At 36.9% G+C, this 25,473-nt stretch overlaps 1 protein-coding gene across 1 annotated transcript in view; it reads right to left on the bottom strand.

The window, feature by feature from the left end:
* Window positions 1-25,473, bottom strand: part of CEBPZ (CCAAT/enhancer binding protein (C/EBP), zeta) — a 28,199-nt gene that overhangs the window by 1,053 nt on the left and 1,673 nt on the right. The window contains exons 2-15 of the mRNA XM_011967626.1: window positions 22,984-24,476; window positions 19,329-19,560; window positions 18,526-18,709; window positions 16,539-16,627; window positions 13,811-13,864; window positions 13,152-13,254; window positions 12,980-13,048; window positions 11,798-11,864; window positions 10,908-11,005; window positions 9,420-9,477; window positions 8,934-9,130; window positions 8,084-8,167; window positions 406-464; window positions 243-324 (exon numbers count right to left, since the gene is read on the bottom strand). Of these exons, the coding sequence (XP_011823016.1) occupies window positions 243-324; window positions 406-464; window positions 8,084-8,167; window positions 8,934-9,130; window positions 9,420-9,477; window positions 10,908-11,005; window positions 11,798-11,864; window positions 12,980-13,048; window positions 13,152-13,254; window positions 13,811-13,864; window positions 16,539-16,627; window positions 18,526-18,709; window positions 19,329-19,560; window positions 22,984-24,476 (2,869 nt within the window). The remainder of the gene's footprint in view (window positions 1-242; window positions 325-405; window positions 465-8,083; window positions 8,168-8,933; window positions 9,131-9,419; window positions 9,478-10,907; window positions 11,006-11,797; window positions 11,865-12,979; window positions 13,049-13,151; window positions 13,255-13,810; window positions 13,865-16,538; window positions 16,628-18,525; window positions 18,710-19,328; window positions 19,561-22,983; window positions 24,477-25,473) is intronic.

The raw sequence follows: 25,473 nt of genomic DNA, 5'->3' as shown, positions 1-25,473 counted from the left end.
TGGGCGTGGTGGTGCATGCCTGTAATCCCAGCTACTTGGGAGGCTGAGGCAGGAGAATTGCTTGAACCTGGGAGATGGAGATTGTAGTGAGCCAAGATTATGTCACTGCATTCCAGCCTGGGTGAGGGAGTAAGACGTTGTCTCAAAAAAAAAAAAAATTAAATTAAAAAAATTTCCTATCTTCTGAAGTTCTAAGCCAAAGCTATTTTTAAAACATCAATAAAAAAATTTAAGTTACTTACTTGCATTATCTTTGTTAGCCATGGCATTCATGCCAATGTTATCAAACTTGGATCCCATATTTTCATCCAATAGATGGCCAAACTTAAACAAAAAGATAAATTTATTAGAAAACTAAAAATAATGTAGAATAGCTAGACTCTTAGAACAGTACATTAGCCGTACCTCTTCAGCGGATACAAATAGGCTGGAATCATTGAAGTTTCTTTTCTTTTTTCTTGGCCCTAAAAAAATTTGTAAGTCTACATTATTCAATTATAAATCTAATGATTTTTTAAAAATGCAATGCAACATGATTTTATTTTAAAAATTATACTTGGGTAAAAACACAATTGCAATAATCTTCTAGCACCATTAGGTAGCTGGCATTTAAATATAATTTAAGTTAGTATATAATATTTTTAAAAAGCTAACAACATCCTAATAGAACTGTTCAGATGACAAGAGTGTCTTCTTGCTTTTCAGATTTGGCCAGTGATCGAAGTTTACCCATAAGGGAAATAACACAGTATCAAGCAATAGTAAAGTTATCAGTTTGACATGGATGGGTTTTGAAATACTTAAGACAAAACATATAAAATTTAGTTCAGGGCTCTTATTCTTTGGAGTGTAAGGAAATTGAAAGTATGTTTATTATGCTATAAATGAAGTTCTGTTTATAACACTGAAAGAGGTTCTCCTTTAAACAACACCTACCTGTAGTACTGAAAGTATAAACTTTTCCTGAAAAGTCTCTTTTCCTGAAACAATTATTCAAACTCTGCATCTCTGATATCAATGTCTCTAGCAGTACTAGAGCTCTATTTTAAAAAGAGCTTTACTAAATACACATCATAACATTCAGCTATTATGTGTATTAACGCATTTAAGTGTATTAATGCATTTTAGTAAATTTACAGACTTGTTCAACCACAACCACAGTCTGATTTTAGAACATTTCCATCAACTTCAAAAGATCCTTGGTGCCATTTGTAGTCCTCCAACCCACCTCCAATCTATCTTGTTTCTATGACTTGCCTTTTCTGGCTGTTTCATATAAATGGGATCATATGACATGTGGTTTCCTGTATCTGGCTTTTTTCATTTAGCATAACGTTTTTGAGGCTCATCCATGTTGTAGTACTCCATGCCATGTTGTGGGCTACATAATATTCCATTGTATGGATATACCACATTTTACTTATCAGTTAATGGACATTTAGGTTGTGTCCACTTTTTGGCATTAATAGTGCCGCTATGAACAATCATGTACAAGTCTTTGTATCAGAGCCACTTTTGATAAAATAGTTTCTAAAGCATTTCATCTTCATTATTATTAGGGTGATATGTTACTTGATAGCTGTATAATACACATTTGCATGCAATAGGAAGGTTTTTTTTGGGTTTTATTCATCCTGTAGCCATGCATCTGTGACCTCAAAGAGTAGGCACTTCTGTACTGTGCTGGTTCCTTAGTTTCTTTTATCCTGCTCCCGCCGCCACTTCAGCTTCAAGTGTGCAACACCATGCCTAGCTAATTTTTGATTTTTGATTTTTTTTTTTTTTTTTTGAGACAGAGTCTCACTTTGTTGCCAGGCTGGAGTGCAGGGGCACGATCTTGGCTTACTGCAACCTCTGCCTCCTGGGTTCAAGCGATTCTCCTGCCTCAGCCTCCCAAGTAGCTGGGCCTACAAGTGCGTGCCAGCATGCCCAGCTAATTTTTGTATTTTTAGTAGAGATAGGGTTTCATCATGTTGGCCAGGATGGTCTTGATCTCTTGACCTTGTGATCTACCCGCCTTGCCCCCAAAGTGCTGGGATTACAGGCGTGAGCCACCACGCCCGGCCATTTTTGATTTTTTGTAGAGATAGTGTCTCCTTGTGTTGCCCAGGCTGATTAAAGCTTCTATAAGGTATGTTTATTCTTAAGGATATCTACTCTAACACTTGCAAATGTAGGGTGATCAATCAGTAAATTAATACATCTGAATCAATTAATGAATCTGTTTAAAATTCCTTGCCTCTTTTTGTTTCAATCAGTTCTGTTGGGTATTCTTTAATCTGCATCCAAAACTATTATCAATTGAGATCTGAAATCCTTTCAGGCTAATGTCTTCTGAAACAGTACTTTACTATTTGAAACAAGCTGAGAGAGCATCTTTTTTAACATTAAAAATTTTTTTCTTCTCCTCAAATTCCTTTTACCAGCATCTTTTAATAATAGGCTCAGTAGAACTTGAAGTAAAGCAACACTTCTTTTCTGAGGGATGGTCTTGAGAAAAACTGCCTATATCTCATCTTATGCTAATATTAAAACAGGATCTTAGATACTCAAGGGAAGACAAAATCTGGAAGACAACATGTTACAATTTAAATATATATCAGTTAAATCATCTAGTCATTAGGGGACTAAGGAATTGACAGCAGTATTTGAAAGAGTTGATAAAATTTTGTAGGCATGAGTCTCTGAAACACTACTACCAATATGTAAATGAAACTTTTTAAAACATTATTTTTAACTTTGCAGATCTATTTTTAGTCATCAGTATTTAGCAGTAACAGAAGCCAGAGAGGCACTTGAGGCAAAGTATGTATAGTGCTTTCTACATTTTTATCAAAAATCTTAAGACTGTTACCTGATATAGCACTTTTTTCTTTTATTAGCACCTTGTAAGTGTTACACTGTGAAGCATAATCTTGTAAGATATACTTTGAAAAATGTTAAAGAATATATTAGCAGAAAGAACAGTTCGTATCATAATAAAGGAGCATGGATTATTGCAAGGGTCAAATGGCAAAGAATAATGGTTGAGAAAAGAAAAAGATAACAGGTGTCTGAAAAATCCAGGATTTTATAATTGAATGGTTTAAAAATGAATGAGCAGAGATTAGCATGTGAATCTCTGGACTAGGTAAGGAAGATCTGCATTCAAATATGAGTGGGCACCATCCAATATGCTGGGGCCTTGGAGAGAACAAAACATAGCAGAGGCAAACATGTTGATCTGCTGTGCTGAGAAGGAAAATGGTGGATAAGGGGACAGGACTAACATGCAGCTCCCACATGGACGGACAGAACAGCGTGTGGCAATGTGTTTAGTCTCCTTAATCAAAATAATTATCAGCTAAGAATTTGGTATCCAACAAAACTAAGCTTCATAAATGAAGGAGAGATCAATGCTGAGAATTCGCCACTACCAAGCTGGCACTACAAGAAATGCTGAAAGGAGTTCTAAATCTTTTTTTTTTTTGAGATGGAATCTTGCTCTGCCATCCAGGCTGGAGTGCAGTGGTGCAATCTTGGCTCAGTGTGACCTCTGCCTAATGGGTTCAAGTGATTTTTGTGCCTCAGCCTTCTGAGTAGCTGGGATTATAGGGGCTTACCAACATGCCCAGCTAATTTTTGTATTTTTTGTAGATATGGGGTTTTGCCATGTTGGCCAGGCTGGTCTTGATCTCCTGACTTCAGGTGATGCCCGCCTGGGCCTCCCAAAGTGCTAGGACTTCAGGCGTGAGCCACTACACTCAGCCTAGGAATTCTAAATCTTGAAACAAAACCTTGAAGTACACCAAAATAGAGCCTCCTTAAAACATAAATCTCAAAGGGCCTATAAAATAACAATGAAAAAACAACAACATCAAAGTATTCAAGCAACAACTAGCATGATGAATAGAACAGTACCTCACATCTCAAATAATAATGTTGGATGTAAATGGCCTAAATGCTCCTCTTAAAAGGTACAGAATGTGAGATTGGACCACCAACCAAGAATCTGCTGTGTTCAGGAGACTCACCTAACACATGACTCACATAAACTTAAAGTAAAAGGGTAGAAAAAGATATTCCATGCAAATGGAAACCAAAAGCAAGCAGGAGTAGCTATTCTTATATCAGACAAAACAGACTTTAAAGCAACAACAGCTAAAAAAAGACAGAGGGACATTACATACTACTAAAATGATTAGTTCAACAAGAAATATCATAATTCTAAATATATATGCATCTACCACCAGAGCTCCCAAATTTATAAAACCATTACTATTAGACCTAAGAAATTAGATAGATGGCAACACAATAATAGTGGGTGACTTCAATACTCCACTGACAGCCTTAGACAGGTCTTCAAGACAGAGTCAACAAAGAAACAATGGACTTAACACCCTAGAACAAATGGACTTAACAGATACCTACGGAATATTCTACCCCAAAACTGCAGAATATACATTATTTTCATCAGCACATGGAGCATTCTCAAGGATAGACCATATGGTGGGCCACAAGTCTCAATAAACTTAAGAAAACTGAAATTGTATCAAGTACCCTCTCACACCACAGTGGAATACAATTGGAAATCAAAAGGAACCCTCGAAACTATATACAAATACATGGAAATTTAATACTCTGCTCTTGAATGATCTTTGAGTCAACAATGAAATGAAGATGGAAATTAAAATATTTTTTTGAACTGAACAGTGACACAACCTATCAAAACCTGTGGGATACAGCAAAAGTGGCACTACTTTTAGTAAGTTCACAGCATTAAATGTCTACATCAAAAAGTCTGAAAGAGCATAAACAGACAATCTAAGCTTATGCCTCAAGTAACTAGAGAAACAAGAACAAATCAAACTCAAACCCAGCAGAAGAAAAGAAATAAAGATCAGAGCAGAACCAAACAAAACTGAAAAAACACTACAAAAGATAAATGAAACAAAAAGCTGGTTCTGTGGAAAAATAAAGAAAATTGGTAGACCATTAGCAAGATTAACCAAAAAAAGAAGAGAGAAGATCCGAATAAGCTCAATTAGAAATGAAATGGGAGAGACAACAACTGATACCACAGAAATACAAAAGATCATTCAAGGCTACTATGAACACCTTTATGCACACAAACTAGAAAACCGAGATAAAATGGATAAATTCCTGGAAATATACAGCCTTTCTAGATTAAACCAGAAAGAAAGAGAAACTCTGAACGGACCAATAACAAGTAGCATGATTGAAACAGTAATAAAAAAAACTGCCAATAAAACAAGGTCCAGGACCTGATGGATTCACAGCTGAATTCTATCAGACATTCAAAGAATTGGTACCAATCCTACTGAAACTATTCCAAAAGATAGGGAAAGAGGGAATCCTCCCTAAATCATTCAATGAAGCCAATATCAGCCTAATTCCAAAATCAGGAAATGACGTAACAAAAGAAGACTACAGACCAATATTCCCGATGAACACAGATGCAAAAACCCTCAACAAAATACTAGCTAACCGAATCCAACAGCATATCAGAAAGATAATATACCATGATGAAGTGGGTTTCATGCCAGGGATACAGGACTGGTTTAACATATGCAAGTCAATAAATGTGATACACCACATAAACAACTAAAAACAAAATTCATATGATCATCTCAATAGATGCAGAAAAAGCATTTGACAAAATCAAGCATCCCTTTATGATTAAAACCCTAAGCGAAATTGGCACAGAAGGGACATACCTTAAAGTAATGAAAGCCATCTGTGATAAACCCATAGCCAACATTATACTGAACAGGGAAAAGTTGAAAGCATTCCCCCTGAGAACTGGAAAAAGACAGGGATGCCCACTTTCACTGCTTCTATTCAACATAGTACTGGAAATCCTAGCCAGTGCAATTAGACAAGAGAAAGAAATGGCATTCATTCATATCAGTAAAGACGAAGTCAAACTGTCACTATTCACCAGTGATATGATAGTATACCTAGAAAACCCTAAAGACTCATCCAAAAAGCTCCTAGATCTGATAAATAAATTCAGCAAAGTTTCAGGATACAAAATCAATGTACACAAATCAGTAGCACTGCTATACACCAACAGCAACCAAGCTGAGAATCAAATCAATTACTCAACCCTCCTTACAACACCTGCCAAAAAAAAAAAATAATAATAATACTTAGGAATATACCTAATCAAGGAGGTGAAAGATCTCTAAAAGGAAAACTACAAAACACTGCTGAAAGACACCATAGACACACACACAAATGGAAACACATCCCATGTTCATGGATGGGTAGAATCAATATTGTGAAAATGACCATACTGCCAAAAGTAATCTATGAATTTAATGTAATTCCCATCAAAATGCCATCATCATTCTTCACAGAACTAGGAAAAAACAATCCTGAAATTCATATGGAACAAAAGAAGAATCTGCATAGCCAAGCAAGACTAAACAAAAAGAACAAATCTGGAGGTATCTCATTACCAGACTTCAAACTATACTACTAGGCTATTGTTACCAAAATAGCATGGTACTTGTATAAAAACAGGCACGTAGACCAATGGAACAGAATAGAGAACCCAGAAATAAAGCCAAATACTTACAACCATTTGATCTTCGACAAAGCAAACAAAAACATAAAGCGGGGAAAGGACACCCTGTTCAACCAATGGTGCTGGGATAACTGGCAAGCCACATGTAGGAGAATTAAACGGATCCTCATTTCTCACCTTATGCAGAAAACTCAAGATGGATCAAAGACTTAAATCTAAGACCTGAAATTATAAAAATTCTAGAAGGTAACATTGGAAAAACTCTTCTAGACATTGGCTTAAGCAGAGTTCACAACCAAGAACCTAAATGCAAATGCAACAAAAACAAATAGATGGGACTTAATTAAGCTAAAAAGCTTCTGCACAGCAAAAGAAATAACCAGCAGAGTAAACAGACAACCCAGAGTGGGAGAAAATCTTTGTAAACTATGCATCCGAGAAAGGACCAATGTCCAGAATCTACAAGGAACTCAAAAAAGTCAGCAAGAAAAAATCCCATCAAAAAGTGGGCTAAGGATATGAACAGACAATTCTCAAAAAATACACAAATGGTCAAGAAACATATGAAGAAATGCTCAACATCCCTAATTATCAGGGAAATGCAAATCAAAGCCACAGTGCAATACTACCTTACTCCTGCAAGAATAGCCATAGTTTAAAAATAAAAAACATTTCAGATGTTGGCGTGGATGTGGTAATAAGGGAACACTTTTACACTGCTGGTGGGAATGTAAACTAGTACAACCACTATGGTAAACAGTATGTAGAGTCTTTAAATAACTGAAAGGAGAACTATCATTTGATCTAGCAATCCCACCACTGAGTATCTACCCAGAGGAAAATAAGTCATTATATAAAAAAGACACTTACACACGCACATTTATAGCAGCACAATCTGCAATTGCAAAAATATGGAACCAATGTAAATGCCCATCAACTAATGAGTGGATAAAGAAAATGTGCTATACATATACCATGGAATGCTACTCATCCATGAAAAGGAGAGAAATAATGGCATTTGTAGCAATCTGAATAGAGCTGGAGACCATTATTCTAAGCGAAGTAATTCAGGAATGGAAAACCAAACATTCTATGTTCTCAGTTATAAATGGGAGCTAAGCAATGACGATGCAAAGGCTTAAGAATGATATAATGGACTCTGGGGACTTGGGGGGAAGAGTGGGAGGTAGTAGGGGATAAGAGTACACATTGGGTGCAGTGTACTGCTTGGGTGATGGGCGCACCAAAATCTCAGAAATCACCACTAAAGAACTTATCCATGTAACCAAACACCCTACCTGTTCCCCCAAAACAATGGAAATAATGATAAAAAATTTAAAAAAATGAATGAAAAGATGATCTAGAGATATTTGAATGCAAGAAACAATTCAAAATGTGGAAAATAATTTCCACTTAACACCTTTCTTAAAAACAACCCCCACCCACCCCTGGATTTTATTAACCAAATTTAGGAGAGTTAATTTCCCAAAATGATAATGACACCTCTCACATGGATACTGCTTTTAAAAGATACTGAATGCATTTTCTTACCTTGAAATGAGCCAGCAAAGTCAAAATCATTTGTACCTTTTCTCTTGCTTTTCTTAGTATTGACTTTGGAGTGGACTTCAAGTTCTGTTACATGAAAAAATTTGCTATTAAGCAACTGAAAAACAATAGGACTGGAAAATATTACTCCAAGATATGCTAAAATCTTTATTCTAATGTAAGGCAGTGTACTGCTATTCCATGTGGGTTTCATAATTCCACTAGCATAGGCTTGAGGACAGACTGAGAGCAAGACTCTAAGAATTGGCATAGTTATAATATTTTGTGCAAGTACAAAATTTTCTAAATAGCTTCATTAATAAGACCAAATAATATAAAACCCCTTAAAACAAGAAACTTCTGTTGTGGTTCAGAATAAGTAGAAGAAGAATGTTAGGCAGGCATGTGCATGCTGGAGGTATGTGAAAGGACAGAAAGGTCAAGACAACAGTCCAGAGACAATTCTGGGTGTTCCTTGCTAATTTACAACAAGATAAAATATTCACCTTCATCTATGCTGGGCTATGATGAATACTGATTAACTTTTATAGACTGCTAATTACTATTAAAAAATGGCAGCATTTCAGCTCAACATGTATTGTACAGAGAAGCTAGTTGCTGGTTAAAGTAAAAGTCCAAAACTCAAAAAACTGCTTAAAAGAAAACACACACAACACACAATAAAAACCCTTCAGCTCCAAATAAGAAGGGAAAAGGTCCCATTTAAGTTTCTGGCTGACATGAATATTAATTTGAACACAGGGCTATATTAAAAACCTTTAGCAGAAAAACTAACTTAAGGCTGAGGAAGTGAGGAAGATACAGTTTATGTCTTATTTTAAAAAATGCTTGCCTGGAACGCTCTCATTTTCATCATCTAACACATCCATGAATGTTCCTCCATCTTCATCAATTTCAGCAAATTCTTCATCATCCATACTTCCTAAAGAAACTTCATCGTCATCCAGGTTACCAAGTTCACCATCACTACCTTCTGAATCTTCATCTAATGTGTTATCCTTAGCTCCTTTTGTTCTCTTTTTCACGTTACTGGAAAAAAACACAATTTGTAACACAAAAGGAGGCAGTATTTTCTAAAGTAGTGTTTTGTTGACTACTAGGGCAGTAGGCTATTAAATGACTTAGAGGAGAAAGCTTTGCAGACTGCTTAGAGTAAGTAATAACGTGCTTTATAAAGGTCAAAGATGAAAGTACTGTATCCACTTCCCAAACTTGAATACATTTCCCCTTTATGTCATATAGTTCTGTGGTCTACTGTTCTGACAGACAATTTGGGAAATGCTAGAAAAATAGGAAGGAGAAGATAGAAGTATGTTACCCAGCAAAATCCATGTCATCCTTTCCAGAGCTGAAACAGTTATCATCTTCAAATGTGTCTGCCAGAGAATATAGAAATTGTGAGATACAACAAAGAATGACAAGCTTGACATACATCTTGTATCTGAATAAATTATTCTAACAGTCATGATTCTGCTGTTTATGACAAGTAAACACCAAAACAATATAAATGTGACTGTTACTAGTATATCTTAATAATGCATACAAACCTGTGAAATACTGATCTTAGTTAAATTCCAAAACTAAAGAAGGATCAAGTTAATTTCGGCTCTTTCTACAGTTCTTTTATGGAATGAGGGTAAATATCAAATAAAATGGTATTTAGCAATTGTATTCCTTTTTACTCTATTAGAACTACTTAGGTGCTCATTTTTAATAGGTGTGATACAATATATAACACCTCATGCTTGTAATCCCAGCACTTTGGGAGGCTGAGGTAGAGTAATCACCAGCCTGGGCAACACAGCAAGACCCTATCTCTATTAAAAAACAAACAAACAAAAAACAAAAACAAAGTAGCCCGGCATCATGGCGTGTACCTGTAGTCCCAGCTACCCGTGGGGTTGAGGCAGGAAGATCGGTTGAGCCCAGAAGGTCTAGGCTGCAGGGCTGCAGTGAGTTGTGACTGTGCCATTGCACTCCAGCCTGGGAGACAGAGAGACCCTGTCTCAAAACAAACAAACAAAACCCCCAAAAGACAACAACAAAAAAGTATGTAACACGTGAAATCAGTGTAAGTCTTTCCAATTTACCATGTTTTTTGTTTAAGTCTATTTTCAATCAAAATTTCTCTAGCTTTGTAGATTAAAGATAAAAAAGATGAAACAGTAGACTATTGCTATCAATTACTACTGCTATACTATATACTATAATAGATTATGAATGGTAAAAAGGATTTCTATTTCACATGAGATTTGGCTGTAACAATGAATAGACAAATATAAATTTTTTCTTATATGGACTATCCAAAGCACAAATCATGCATTTTTCTGGTGCAAACGTGGGTGAATTACCATATATCATAAAAATATTTCTTTTTTTTTTTTTTTGAGACAGGGTTTTATTCTGTCACCCAGGCGAGAGTGCAGTGGCGCAATCTTGGTTCATTGCAACCTCTGACTCCTGGATTCAAGTGATTCTCGTGCCTCTGCTTCTCAAGTAGCTGGGACTACAGGCGTGCGCCACCATGCCTGGCTCATTTTTTGGTGTTTTCCCACCATATTGGCTAGGCCAGTCTCGAACTCTTAACCTCAAACGATCTGCCTGCCTTGGCCTGCCAAAGTGCTGGGATTACAAGTGTGAGTCACAGCACCTGGCCCCAAATATTTCTTAATCTTCCACTGTGATATGCATGATATTCTTAGCTAAATGATTTTTCAAAACCAAGGCCACCTCTCCCACTAATGTTCCATGGTCTAGTAACACATAATAGTAGATTATTTTACAAAGAGTCAACACAACAAATTACCAATCAGTTTTTCAAATTCCTCATCATCCACGTCTTCTATACTTTCTTCATCTGCATCCCGTTTTTGTTTCTCTTTAACAGCAACTTTTTTATAATACCTAAAATAATATTCATGTTATATATTTGACAATTTTATTAAAGGTCTAATCTTACTATAATCAAAGCACCTATGACCAGTGGCAAACCACAACTGTAAAATTTTAAGTATACTCAGTTGGAAATAAATGACTGAAATTTATATGTAATATACAAAAAATAGTTTAACTCAATAAAAAGTAGCTGGAATCTTTTAAGTGTAATACATTTCAAAGAATAATATTTTATCAGCCCTATTCTTGTATTAGAATACAGCAAAACTTAGCCATGTACAGATGTAATCAAACCCTCAAAATTATTCATTCTAAATGATTTTAAAAAACAAGCCAAATCAAACCTAATTAACCAGTCACCAGATGAGATAAGAAGTACTTTACTACCATAAGGCATTAGGTTATAATACTAGTTGGTTTAGGACTTATTTCTATAGCAGTGCACTGAATTTTTCTGAATCCATTCTAAGGGCCATGGTCTGGATAAATTACCCATGCTTTATCACTACATTAAACTAAGGTAGATTTTAAGCCAAAAAAAAAAAATTACTATAAAAAGAAATTAAAGGCTAAATTTCAAAAAGTCAGAAGCATAAAACAAAATTTATATGCTAAATTAACAAAACTCCCAGATTTACTTTAGTTTTACTAAGATATATTAAGATTAGCAAAATGACTGATTTGTAAATTTCCTTAACAAACGCAGACACATCCTTTGATCTTTTCAAAATACGCTGATTTTGAAATTCAAAATTTAAATTTTGGCAGTTTCCCCAAATGAAACTATATTATGTATAGTACCTGTGGAAAAACACTTCATCCACTGGTATTTGGCTTTCTTCTTTTGCAAGGAATTCCTTACTGTTCACTACAAAAATAAATTTAAACATTTTAATGTAATATAGTGATTCCCTTTATGTTACTTAAGCTCTTAAGACAAAATACAGCATAATCTGTAATTCTAAAAATCTCAAAATTGTAAGGAAGGTAGACAGAAGGGACCCTGGAGTGCAAGGGACAATCTCTGAAAAAGTCTGTGTGAAGACCCAACATTGGAAACTTCACTGGCTACAGCATAAAGTAGGCAGTACACAGCCGTCAGTGCAGTTACAGTGAAACAACAGGGTTCTCTTACTGTTCTTCAGTTGCATCCAGGACCCAAATTTCAAGAGAAAAATTCAAGGAGTTATTTTAATAAATAATCACTTTAAACTTGTCATTTTCAGCTCAAAAAATGACAAGCTTGCCATTAATGCTTCCCATTCTGGGAATAAACAGGAAGTAAACAGTTTTCCTTTATACTGAGGAAAACTAAGAAATAAGGAACTACAAGAAATTGGTTTTATCTCTTCAGAATAAAAATTTCTGACTCATCCTGAGTAAAAGGAGATTTGACTTTTACTTCTAACTTACTAACTGTGGGTAAGTCCTTTTACATCTCTGGACCTCTGTGAAGTAAGTCACTGGAAATTAAATAATCTTTAAGGTCTAATTTAACCCTAGTCTCTGAACAAAAGGGAGATGAGATCTGGTATGCAAAGAAGTGTCTGCATTGAATAGAATAGACTCAGATCCAGAAGATGGCTAGCGAATATAGAAGTAGGTTATTAACTAAGTTTAAAATGATGCTCTGTGACAAAACCAGCTGTGGGTTTTTGTGCTTCTAAGCTAATGTTAGAGAGCTTTCAGATGGTCTGAATTGTAAGCAATAGTAATTATATACACAGGGGTTGTTGATGAAGCTATGGATGATAAAATGGTGATAACTGTCAAAGCTGGGTGATGGTAATTGGGGGGGTTCATCACACTATTTTGTTTACTTTGGACATGTTTCAAATTTGCTGTAATAACGTTAAAAAAAGATGGATAATGTCTTTGGTGCTCAGGTTTTATTCTGATAAATTAGAACAAAGAATAATACAATTTATGCATTTTTGTCTTACACTGTCTTTTCAGTTTCAACTGTCTAAGCTTTATACTTACCAGGAAGATGACGAATATCCTTAATAAAATGTTTCCTTTTCGGCTGCATCACAACACTATCTGTGTTTTCTGAAATGTAAAATTATGACAGTATAATGCAAAACCTAGTTATAAGCTCATATTATTATGTATGAAAAATGAAAACCAAATAATTCACTAAATAGAAGCATACCTTTGCCTTTACGGGGCTTTGGATTTCGGTATACAAATCGATCCAAAAATCTCATTAGAGTGAAATCCTGCAGGGGGTCCCCCGAATACTGAATATAGTTTCCCTGAAAAGTGGAGGGGGAATTTAAAAACTTAATTCAAATTATATCTATGCATCCAGGTAAGAAAAAAGAAAAAGATAACTTCTATTACATTGTATTGAAGATACAAATATGCAATAAATGACTCTTCAAATATCTCTCTCATGCACATTATACTTAAGAAATTAAACACACAGATACATATACACACATATTCTAGAATGTAACATTGATTTGATGGATAGACTAATAATATTAAAAATGTAGGCCATCTAACCATTAATCACGAACCAAACCCTGAAGTGGCAAATACAGCAAATGGGAAAGTGAGGCAGTCTTTCTCCAGGAGAGGAGCTACAAGGTAATAAATAAATAACTGCTGTGGCTTTCTAATGTCTTATTGCTTCCATTCAACTCAGAGTGGGAAAAATTATCTGCTGTTTTGTACAAAACAAGTCATTGCTCCTTTATTCGAGCAGTAAAATGTACAAGATTCTCTGTTAAACACTGTATGACCAATTATTATCTAAAATGATTCTACTTTTTTCTTACTTCTCATCTTTTGATATTTTAGACTCACCTGAAGGATGGTCTTTGCAAAAAGGGCCACAGAGGGATGAAAATGCACAGATAACTAAAAAGAAAAATGTGAATAATATCAATATTTCTAAGGTTGACACTTAGTACATTTATAGCTTATTTAAGAAAATCGGGCTGGGTACGCTGGCTCACACCTGTAATCCCAGCACTTTGGGAGGTTCAGGCAGGCAGATCACTCGAGCCCAGAAGTTGAGACCGGCCTGGGCAATATGGTGAAACCCTATGTCTACAAAAACAATCAGGGCATGATGGTGCGCACCTGTAGTCCCAGCTACTCAGGAGGCTAAAGTGGAAGGTGCCTGGGCCCAGGAGGTTGAGGCTGCAGTGAGCCGAGATGGCGCCACTGCACTCCAGCCTGGGTAACAGAGCGAGACCCTATTTCAACAACAACAACAAAGAAAATGCAAAAATTTGAAATTTAAGCCAATACATTAAACAAGTGATTCTCAAAACATTTTGGTCTCAGGACCATTTCATACACTTAAAAACCAAAAATTTCATCAGTTTCCATTTAACAGGGTCATATCTACAGACACGTGTGTTATAAACAGAAAAATTATAAATACTTGTAGGTTCATTAAAACAACAAAGCTACTACATATTAATAAATAGCATATTTATGAAAAATAATTATGCTTCAGGACAAAATATATAGTGAGTAGCATTATTTTACAGTTTTGCAAATCTCTTTAATGTCTGGCTTAACAGAAGACAGTGATTCTTTCATCTGCTTCTATATTCCATGTTGAAATATACATAGAAAATCTGGCCTCACACGTGTAGAAAAAATCTTTCACATAACTGTGAATTTCTTCTTTAGTACTATACCAAAACCAAAGATTAGTTGTAATATGGAATCTGAAACCCATATTCAATTGGCTTTTGGTACTTGCTACTTAAAATTATTTGGTCTACTTTGAATCAATCGTTTATCCACTCAAGAATTTGTAATATTCAGGTGGCACAGTGGCTCACGCCTGTAATCCCAGCACTTTGGGAGGCTGAGATAGGCGGATCACATGAAGTCAGGAGTTCAAGACCAGCCTGGACAACATGGCAAAACACTGTGTGTACTAAAAATTAAAAAATTAGCTGGGCATGGTGCCATGCTCCTGTAATCCCAGTTACTTAGGAGGTGGAGGTTGCAGTGAGCCGAGATTGCGCCACTGCACCACTGCACTCCAGTTTGGGCGGCAACAGAGCCTTCTCTGTCTCAAAAAAAAAAAAGGATTTGAAACATTGTGCATTGGTCATTGGAAAGAATACCACATGCAGTCCTTCCAAATGTTGGCACATTTCATTATACTTTACCACAAAAATCACATTCTTAGAACCACAGATTTCATCAGTAAAGTTTTTATAAATTAAGAAACTGTCAAGCCCAAGGTGGTGGTTACAAGATTTTTAACACTTTAATCTTTGCTCGAAAGCTTTATTTTTGAATTTTATTGTTGACAACAAATACTGCCAGCTTTTTTGTTTCATTCATTTTCAAGAAAATGTCTCCCAAATACCTAAGTCTGAAAAACCAGTTTGTCAGTTAGTCTTTCATGAAAGAGCAGCTAGATGAGCTTGCAACAACTGGTAAGCACTTGTCCTTGAGACACGTGACAACCTTCACACTTTAGGTAGGCAGCAGAGGTATGTTACGCATACTTGCTATATATGCACACAAAATACTAAAAAGATATGTACTTTAGGGTCAAGATACTAAAATCAATAATTCTCCCTGTGTCATCATTCTTAAGTTATACTGGCTTTTTTTAAAACTGCACATATGTGGCAGTGATGAATATAATGGCTTCTGATGCAGCTTGGTGCTGTCTTTATTCAGGATAAGCTGCAGCAATTTTACCTATCATTTATTTTATAGTATCAGTGCCACTGTCAACACAGTGATGAAAACAGATAATGTACTGGTATTACTATGAAAAGAGCTGTGGGCTAGGCACTGTGGCTCGCGCCTATAACTCCAGCACTTTGGGAAGCCAAGGCAGGCGGATCACGAGGTCAGATCAAGACCATCCTGGCTAACATGGTGAAACCCCGTCTCTACTAAAAATACAAAAATAATTAGCTAGGTATGGTGGCGGGTGCCCATAGTCCCAGCTACCTGGGAGGCTGAGGCAGGAGAATGGCGTGAACCTGGGAGGCAGAGCTTGCAGTGATTCGAGATTGTGCCGCTGCACTCCAGCCTGGGCTACAGAGCTAGACTCTGTCCAAAAAAAAAAGCTGTGTCCGACTCACTAAAAAGATATCAGGAACTCTTAGAGGTCTGGCCGCACTCTGAGAATAGCTGCATAGGAAGATACTTATTGGCTTTACACAAAAGTCACAGAAAGGTTATTAGAAGTATGAATTCCTCTTATGAATTCAGAAAAGTAACTTTATTTACAAAAAAATTTATCACAAAACTTTTCAGATATATCTAATGAATAAAGCAAAATTTATCCATTTTCTCAACTCTGCATGCAATAATCTACCTACAAAAAGCAACAGTTATAACCCACGTATAATATCCTTATTTTACATGCACATTTAAGATTTTCTACAAAATGAATACCTCGCATAGTACCTTCCTCCAAATGTAGACTTTTAATGTTTATTAATGCTTATAATTATCATAAAAAAAACTTCAAGGCATTACATCCACGAGGGCAAAAATATACACCATAAATGAATTAAAAGACAATTTGAAATTATTTTACCTTTTTGAGTTCCCAAAGACTTGTATTTTCAGCTCCACAGAACAGAGGATTTCTACTGAATGGATCATATTTATTTAACTGTTTCCCACCTAGGAATAACAAAAAAATACGATTTCTCAAATGCTTTATTCCTAGCCCAAGAGGTCATTAAAAGCACCACCATTAATATTCTCAACAGATATTTCCAACATTCTTACTTAGCTAAGCAACCTAGATTAAAAACTGAGCTCCCTCAAGAATTTGTCTCGGTACTTGAGCTAGCATCGGCTCTTGAATAAAGCAGGGAACATGTTTATCCCAACCACTAAAAGCTTTCTTCAAGGCCAGGTGCAGTGGCTCACATCTGTAATCACAGCACTTAGGGAGGCTGAGGCCAGTGATCATTTGAGTCCCGGAGTTCGAGACCAGCCTGGGCAAAATGGTGAAACCCCATCTCTTACAAAAAATACAACAAAAAAAACTAGCCACGTGTGGTAGTGTGTGCCTGTAGTCCCAGCTATTCGGGAGGCTGAGGTGGGAGGATCACGTGAGCCCAGGAGATGAGAGTTGCAGTGAAACAAGATCATGCCATTGTGATCCAGCCTTCATGACCGAGCAAGACCCTGACTCAAAAATAACTAAAAGCTCCCTTTCAAAACTTCTGCCTTGGCTGGGCGCATTGGCTCATGCCTATAATCCCAGCACTTTGGGAAGCCAACATGAAAGGCTGCTTGAGTCCAAGAGTTCAAGACCAGCCTGGGCAAGAGAGTGGGATTTCGTCTCTACAAAAAATACAACTAGCCAGACCTGGTGGCACAAGCCTGTAGTCCCGGCTACCTGGGAGGCTGAGGTGGGAAGATCACTTGAGTTCAGGAGTTTGAGGTTGCAGTGAGCCATAATGGCTCATTGTACTCCAGCCTGGCCTGGGTGACAGTGAGACCCGTCTCAAAAAAAATCAAAAACCAAACCAAAAAACCCCAAACTTCTCCCTTTTCTAAATGGCAAGAAAAGGTACCCATTTTGGGGTCAAAGAGGTTGGAAACGTTAAGATGGAAATAATACGAAGATGAACTAGGTCTAAAGTCTTTTGGAGCTTTAGAGTGCTCCAAATATTTGTCATGAAAGTATGTCCAGAAATAATTCTCACGTGGAACAGGTCTGCCATTATCTTCATGTTTTCAGAAACTCAGGATTTAAAAAATTTAAAACAAAGATTTTCAGAACGAGGAACTGACTACCTTCCAACACCCATGCTCTTCATCCTTCTAAAGGATTATTCTCTCAGTTTAGTCTTCAGGGGAACTGATGGATTCTTCTCAAACTTTTCTGGCAGCTATCAGACTTCTCTTTTGTACTTCACAAATTGAAATTTGTAGATGAATTAATTTGACCGTGAGTCCCAAAGCAAGTTGAAGAAATGGGTCTGGCACCACATTTCTTGAACCTCAAGGCTAGTGTTTTCTTTACAGCCTCAAATGAAGAGGCTGCATTTCTAAGATTTCTTTTGACTCTAACATCCTATTAATTTAGTTTGGTGTGTGTATAGGAAACCACTTAAAGTTTCTATCTTGAACAGAAAGTTTTCTATCCCTAAAATATTACTTTAAGAAACTGTGGGCCAGGTACAGTGGCTCACGCTTGTAATCCCAGCACTTCGGGAGGCCAAGGCAGGCAGATCACCTGAGGTCAGGAGTTCGAGACCAGCCTGGCCAACATGGTGAAACCCCACCTCTACTAAAAATACAAAAATTAGCTGGGTGTGGTGGCACACACCTGTAATCCCAGCTACTTGGGAGGCTGAGGCAGGAGAATCACTTGAACCTGGGAGGTAGAGGTTGCAGTGAGCCGAGATCGTGCCTCTGCACTCCAGCCTAGATGACAGAGTGAGACTCTAAATAAATAAATAAATAAATAAGTAAAATGGTAGAATGCTAGTTTCTATGAAAATCAAAGAGAAACAAACTCCCTGGTTTAAAAATTCAAGAGAATAAAGATTAAAAAAACTCACCTTTCAAATTATCAAAGTGCACCCAGGAAGCAATCTCTGGTTTTTTGGTTTCTATATCACTTTCAGGAACCGTTTCCTCTGTCTCAAGTTTTTTCACCATCTCTGTTTCTTTGTCTGCATCAGTGAATTTTTCCATGTCTTCATCATCATTTGCATCAATAAAATGTTCTTCATCATCAGACTCCTAACAAACACATAGTTTCATAAATCTACATAAATCAACTAGAAGTTGCAATAAAGTCTGTCTTCCATTATGTGATGTAGAGTTTTACTTATTGCAACTCTGGTGAAACGTGAAAGTTCTAATAAAGTAAAATGATGGCCATCAGTGGTATTTAAACAAGAGAGGAGAGCACATCCTTATTTCTAAACATAACACAGTTAAGTTTTGAGCTAAGAACCCCTGAGCCCTAGGGACTCTATAACTTGAAAACAATTAGCCCTCAAGTAAATTTCTGACTTGTAAATAACCCTATGAGGTAGCTACTATTATTATTTCCATTTCATAGTTAACGAAGACGACTTAAGAGGTCCACTAAGTTTTATAGTCTTCCAAATCCCATACAATGGTAACTTCTAGTATAGTATAGTTTATTGCAAGTAGAAGAGTTGAGCAACATGCCCACCTAGTAAACTGTACAGCTGGTACTAAAATCTAGGTTTGTCCTATTCCAGAACTCACACTCATATGGTCCAATAACCCAATAACTAGGTTATTGTCATGTGAAGCAAAGAAAAACAAAACAAAAACCACCAATATATTTCAGCACCCACTCAATTTAAAAAGCAGTTGAAAAATATACCGGATGATCATCTAGTTGGCTTCTTAAACCTGGTTTTGCTTTAAGGATCTCAGACACAAGATATAAAGCTCCACATATAAATGGTGGCATTTGTTGACAAGTAACTTGAAGTAACCTCTTCACAAAAGCCTTCACCCGGCGCAACACAATGTCAGCTTTCAGAGATTTGTAGACAAGGTTAAGAAACATAGCTTGCTTGGAACACATCATCAACCCTGGATCCAACATCTTCCTGCAAAACAAAACCAAGGTAAAATATTTATGTATAAAACCAGCTCCACAATCAACAGTCACATATTAGAAACAGCTACTAACCTCATCTTAGTTAGGGATAACTTTGCTGCTTATATTAAAACAAGAGACCTTGCCCTAAGAGGTAAGATGGAAGTCAATGACCAGAAAAGGATGATGATGGCACCAGGAAAAACCAACAATAACAACGACACCACCACCACCACCCACAGGAATGAAAAAAGAAAAACTCTTTTCCAAGTGTTTTTCTGTTTTCTATATCAACAGGGCACAGCCCTAACAGTATTCATAGAACCTCACCAGAAAAGCTAATCTAAAACCAGACAGTGAAAACTGACCCATGAAAGCAGAACATTAGAAGATTTGGGTTTTTGTCCTTGTATAACTGCCTACTAGCAGGGTGACCAGAGGCCGCCTCTTCATGGTGTTAGTGAAGACCATAGATGAATAGCAGAAAATTAAATTCTAAGGACTTCAGAGAATCTCCAGTCCAATGTACTAGCTGTGTAACATCTCTCTCATACACATTATTCTCACTGCCCAGAGTGCTTCTCTCCAACTCTCTGCATGTCCACAGTATCCAAAATTGGTTCTTCTATTAGTCTCTCTCTCAGTTCCATGTTTGTGTCCTTCATAGTTTCACAAACTGGGTTTCCCTGCCTTTCCCTTTTCTCTCAAGGTCCAGTGAAATAGGGATTATGCCTGTGTTATTCACTGTTATAACCCCAGTGCCTGGCAGTTAATACTTTTACAAGACAGTTATCCAAATACTTGAACCTATTTAGTTATTATGTACTTGTCTCTCCCTAATGTCTGTCTTCTGTAGGCTGCTCTACTCTGACCTCATGATACTTTAAAAATTCTCTATTCTAGATGCTGACTACTACACATGTCCCCAACCAGTCTAGACCTCCAGATATTATGACACCCAGAATTAACACAATCCTCCAGATTAGTTCTACTAACACCTGGAATCATTACTTCCTTTGTTTTAAGTATTCCCATCAATTTTTTCCTACTAATACTAGAAATGAAGAGACTTAAGCTTGTGAAGCACTTTCCTATTGCTCTGCATACTCTGGGAAATATCACCCTTTTGGTAATATTCTGGGATATTCTGGATTATTCAATTTTCTCTCTTTACATTTAAAATTTCCAACATTTCCATCCAGTTTGCAACTTATTTTTAGGCATAAATTCCATCTCACATCAACAGAAACATTTGAGAAGAATTTAGAGGGACATGTCTCTATCATTTCATGAAATATTTTCCTAAAGTTTTGATAAATATTTTTGTAAACCAAATCATGTCATTTCTTTTATCCCTCAATTAACTAGGGGTTTTCTTAATGTGAAGGATTCTTAATAAAACCAAGAGCAAACAAACACTTTAAGAAGGCCTAAAGGCCCGTTAAGAAACTCCATCTGCGAGAGCTCTTGGCAAATAGTGATTTTAAAAACTTAAAAATGTACTCTTCCTCAGAGATGTTAGACTATGATGTTAAATAGAGACAGAAAAATGTTTCCAACACTTCCTAAAAATTAAAAATTCCTATGACCATCAAAAGTTCAAAATAATCAAATCACCCCCCTTCAAAACAAACAAACAAACAAACAAAAAAACAAACAAAAAACTCAAGACCCCGAAACCTCTACATTTTCAGCCTTGGAACTCTTTTCAAATTAACGATGTTAAGTATCTATTACTTCAAAGAGTTGTGGAAAGGCTTCTGAGAGTCTTTTTAGTGGACCAGAGCAATCAGTGCTATGAAATGTCACGAACTCTACAGCAAGTGGACCTGGATTTGCCACCTAACTTGGTCTCTTAATATCTGTGTGACCTTGCACAAATTATTGTACCTCACACACTGGAGAGCTGTTAAGAGGATTAAACTAAAGAAACATGTATGAGTATCAGTAATAAGGATAGCAGCCAACATTTCACATAGCACTGTGTGTTGGGCACTGTTAAGCACTTCACATACACACAAAGATTACATGGGTTAACACACATAACCCCCTCACCTTCATTAAAGCCCCAGTTCTGTCATTTACAAGCTGCAGAATCTTGTGCAAGTTTCAAAATCTTCATAATAATCATGAGATAGGTGCTTTTCTCTCCATCCTACAGACAAATCCACTTAGGCATGATAACATGGGATGAATTATGTCTACCAATAGGTTTTTAGTGGGGATCAAGTAACTTGCCCAAAGTTACACAGAAAACTAATGGCAGGGACTCAAACCTAGGCAGCGTGGCTTAAGTCTAAGATACTAACCACTACTCTACATTTTCTCACAAGATTATCTATGTAAATATATAAAAATGAATTAGAAGGAAATATATTAATTTCTTGAACACAGTTATGTTCTACTGCCTCTTAAACAGCTCCAAACTGTTTACACATTGCTGAAAATATGCCTCAATGAGTGAGTTGCAAAATTCAGTAAAGAAAATCTTTTTTTTTTTTGAGACAGAGTCTTTTGCTCTGTCACCCAGGCTGGAGTGCAGTGGCGCGAACTCGGCTCACTACAAGCTCCGCCTCCTGGGTTTATGCCATTCTCCTGCCTCAGCCTCCCGAGTAGCTGGGACTACAGGCGCCCGCCACCTCACCCGGCTAGTTTTTTGTACTTTTAGTAGAGACGGGGTTTCACCGTGTTAGCCAGGATGGTCTCGATCTCCTGACCTTGTGATCCGCCCGTCTCGGCCTCCCAAAGTGCTGGGATTACAGGCGTGAGCCACCGCGCCCGGCCAGTAAAGAAAATCTTAATCTCCATTAAACAAACAAACAAAAACCCTGCACCCCCCAAAACTCTCTACTTAACATACTTTCTTGTTTACCACAGCTCCTCTCTCTGCTGCCTCACCCAATATGAACGTGAGTGCCTCCAGGGATGGGATTTCTGTTCGCTGTGCCTCCTGTGCACCTAGAGCATGGCACCATACTGTAGGCATTCAGAAAAGACTTATTGAATGAGTTACTGTGTGAATGCATTCAATTGTGTGAAAGACAGCAGGGAAAAGACACAGGATTGAGAATGGGAAGACGGAAACTGCAATTATATCTGCAATTTTATTTCTTTAATATCCCAAAAGACTTAAAACAAATATAGCAAAATGTTAATTCTGAAATACTAGCTGGTAGATATGAATGATTCTTTTGGGTATTTTTCTGTATTTTACAACTTCTCAAAATGAAAAATGTATTCAAAGCAGCGAATATAATTTGTGTCCATCAGGGAAACAAAGATTAAGTGACTTACTTGAAGGTGGCGAGCAGCAAGCTGCTAAGGGGGCCTAAAATCCAATTTTCTAACTCTTTCTCTTGCCCCACAGAGGGCACTGCCTGTGCTGTACATCAAGTTATAGATCACGTCTCATATTGGAATGCTATGTTCTTACCTGTATAATGCGGTGTAATAGCGATCCGATATTGTCTGCTGAGAATTCATGACTTGGAAAAGCAACATTAAAGCCTGCACACTGGTATTAAAATTCACCATATGCAACACTTTAAACAGTGTGTCAATTTGCTTCCTCACTTTGTCATCACCAGTCTGGGAATAAGGGTACGCTCTATTAACACCTGTTAAAAGGGCACTAAGCATTTTTGATTCAATATCTTTTTTTTTTATACAAGTCCGAAAAAAGCAAAAGTAAATAGTTATTAATTTGTTAGCCAGTTCACTTTCTTCATGGGACAGAGCCATTTGATTTAAAAAGCAAATTGCATAATATTGAGCTTTGGAGCTGATATTTGAGCGGAAGAGTAGCCTTTCTACTTCACCACACACAACTCCTTTCATATTGGGATGTTTACAAAGTAATGTCTCTAACAGATGGGAGGCTTTTGTGGCAATTCTGTTCTGAGGATCTCCCAGTTTATTTACCACTTGCACAAGAAGAGCCTTTTCTTCCTCAGGCTTGTTACAAAGCAGCTCATGAGCCACTGCAAGGGCTCGAGTTTTAGTGGTTACTAATGTATCATGACTTAAAGTTTCTAAGACCTGCACAAATTCAGCCACTAAGTGTTTCAGCTGGTGTTCAAAATACCATAATATCAGTCTTCTATCTCTTGAGTCCTTGTTGCCACTGGACAACTGTTCCAGTTTGTCAAAAGGATGCTGGCTGAAAATCCTCAGCTTCCGACTGTCTGGCAAAAGGTCTGTGATAAGCAACTCTTTAAAAGTATCCAAGGCCATGAGGCACTGCTGTTTGCTGCCCTTCTTTTTAACAAGGTTCACAAGAGTTTCTACAAACTGAAGTGTGTGAACGGCATCATCCTGAATAAGAAGAATCATGGCTGCCATCCTGTCACCTAGTGTCCCCGATGACACAATTGCTTTCATCCAGGTAGAAGAGGCTCCCTTTTGACTATTCGTCTTACTTTTGAATAAGTTGATTTCATGCTCATACAGCTTCTGAGCAAGGGTTTTGTAATTAGATACAACATCCTGAGGCTGGGGTTTCAAAGAATATTCATTGCTATACTCCAGATCATACCATTTGCCTCCAGGCTTGAGTAACAAAGTCTGTCTCTCAAAAAATTCAAAGATGTTCTGTTTATCTTTCTTCACTTTTGGTGTGGTACTGCCGTTCTCATCAGAATGTGGTTTTGGCTTATTCTTGTTTTTCACCTTATTAACTGATGTCCTTTGACTTTCTGCTGTATTTTTGTTATTTATTTTAGGTATTTTTACTTCTTTTTTGCTGGAATTTTCTTTTTTAGCTGGTTCATCTTCTTCAATTAAGCAAGCTTTTGTATACTTGGCCAAATTAAGATTTTGAATAAATGCTTCCAATTCACCTTGTTGAAGGTCATCAATTACTCCTTTTTTGCCTCCATCTATCACTTCCTCATTCTCATCCAAAGTAGCCAGCATAAGGTAATCTTGCTGCATTAAAAACATAAGTTAAAAATACATTACAAATGTGAAAAATAAAACCATAAAATAATAGGAAACACAACATAATTTTAAAAATAATTTCAGAACTGGAAAAATCTTTTCAAATTTGACATAAAACTCAGGGTCCACAAAGTAAAGGATAAGTAAATCTTTCTCTTTCTTTTACACACACACACACACACACACGCACACCTTTTATTTCGATATAGGAAAAAATACAAATTATAAACTGGAAAAAAAAAATACAAGGAACTCCTATCAAAGTAATTGGGTTTAACACCTTAATATAAAACTTTCTACACATCAGTAAGTGACAACCCAAAAGAAAAATGTGCAAAGGATATGAACAGTTCATAGAAAAAAAAAAAAAAGGTTCTTTAAAAATATGAAAAGATGCTCAACCTCACTGACATTTAGAGAAATCCACATTAAAACCACAATGATACATCCATCTTTTAATTTATCAGATGAGCAAAGATACATTGCAAGATGAGCAAGATACAATGACAGGTGATGCTGGGGAAGGGGTGGGGGAAATGGCACTTTCATACATGGTTGATGTGAGTGTAAACTGACACAACCTACATGGAGGACAATTTGTCAACTCCAATTACGACTGTTTAATACAAGGCACACATCTGTTGACCCAGCAGCTTCATTTCTAAAAATTAACTAATTGATTGAGACATGGTCTCGCTCTGTTGTCCAGGCTGGAGTGCAGTGACTTGACCATGGTTGAACTGTAGCCTCAACCTCCCAGGCTGAAGTGATCCTCCAATCTCAGCCTGTGGCTGGGACTACACGCCCAGCTATTAAAAAAAAATTTTTTTTTTGAGATGAGGTCTCCTTACGTTGTTCAGGCTGGTCTCAAAGTCCTGGACTGAAAGTATCCTCCCACCTCCGACTCCCAAAGTGCTGGGATTATGGGTGTCAGCCCCTGTGCCTGGCTCATTTCTACAAATTTGGACTACATATACACTTACAA

The sequence above is a fragment of the Mandrillus leucophaeus genome, unplaced genomic scaffold, assembly GCF_000951045.1.
Source record: "Mandrillus leucophaeus isolate KB7577 unplaced genomic scaffold, Mleu.le_1.0 Scaffold805, whole genome shotgun sequence".
Classification (NCBI taxonomy): domain Eukaryota; kingdom Metazoa; phylum Chordata; class Mammalia; order Primates; family Cercopithecidae; genus Mandrillus; species Mandrillus leucophaeus.
Note: the sequence above shows the minus strand (reverse complement) of the source record. Positions and strands in the feature narration are given on the sequence as shown.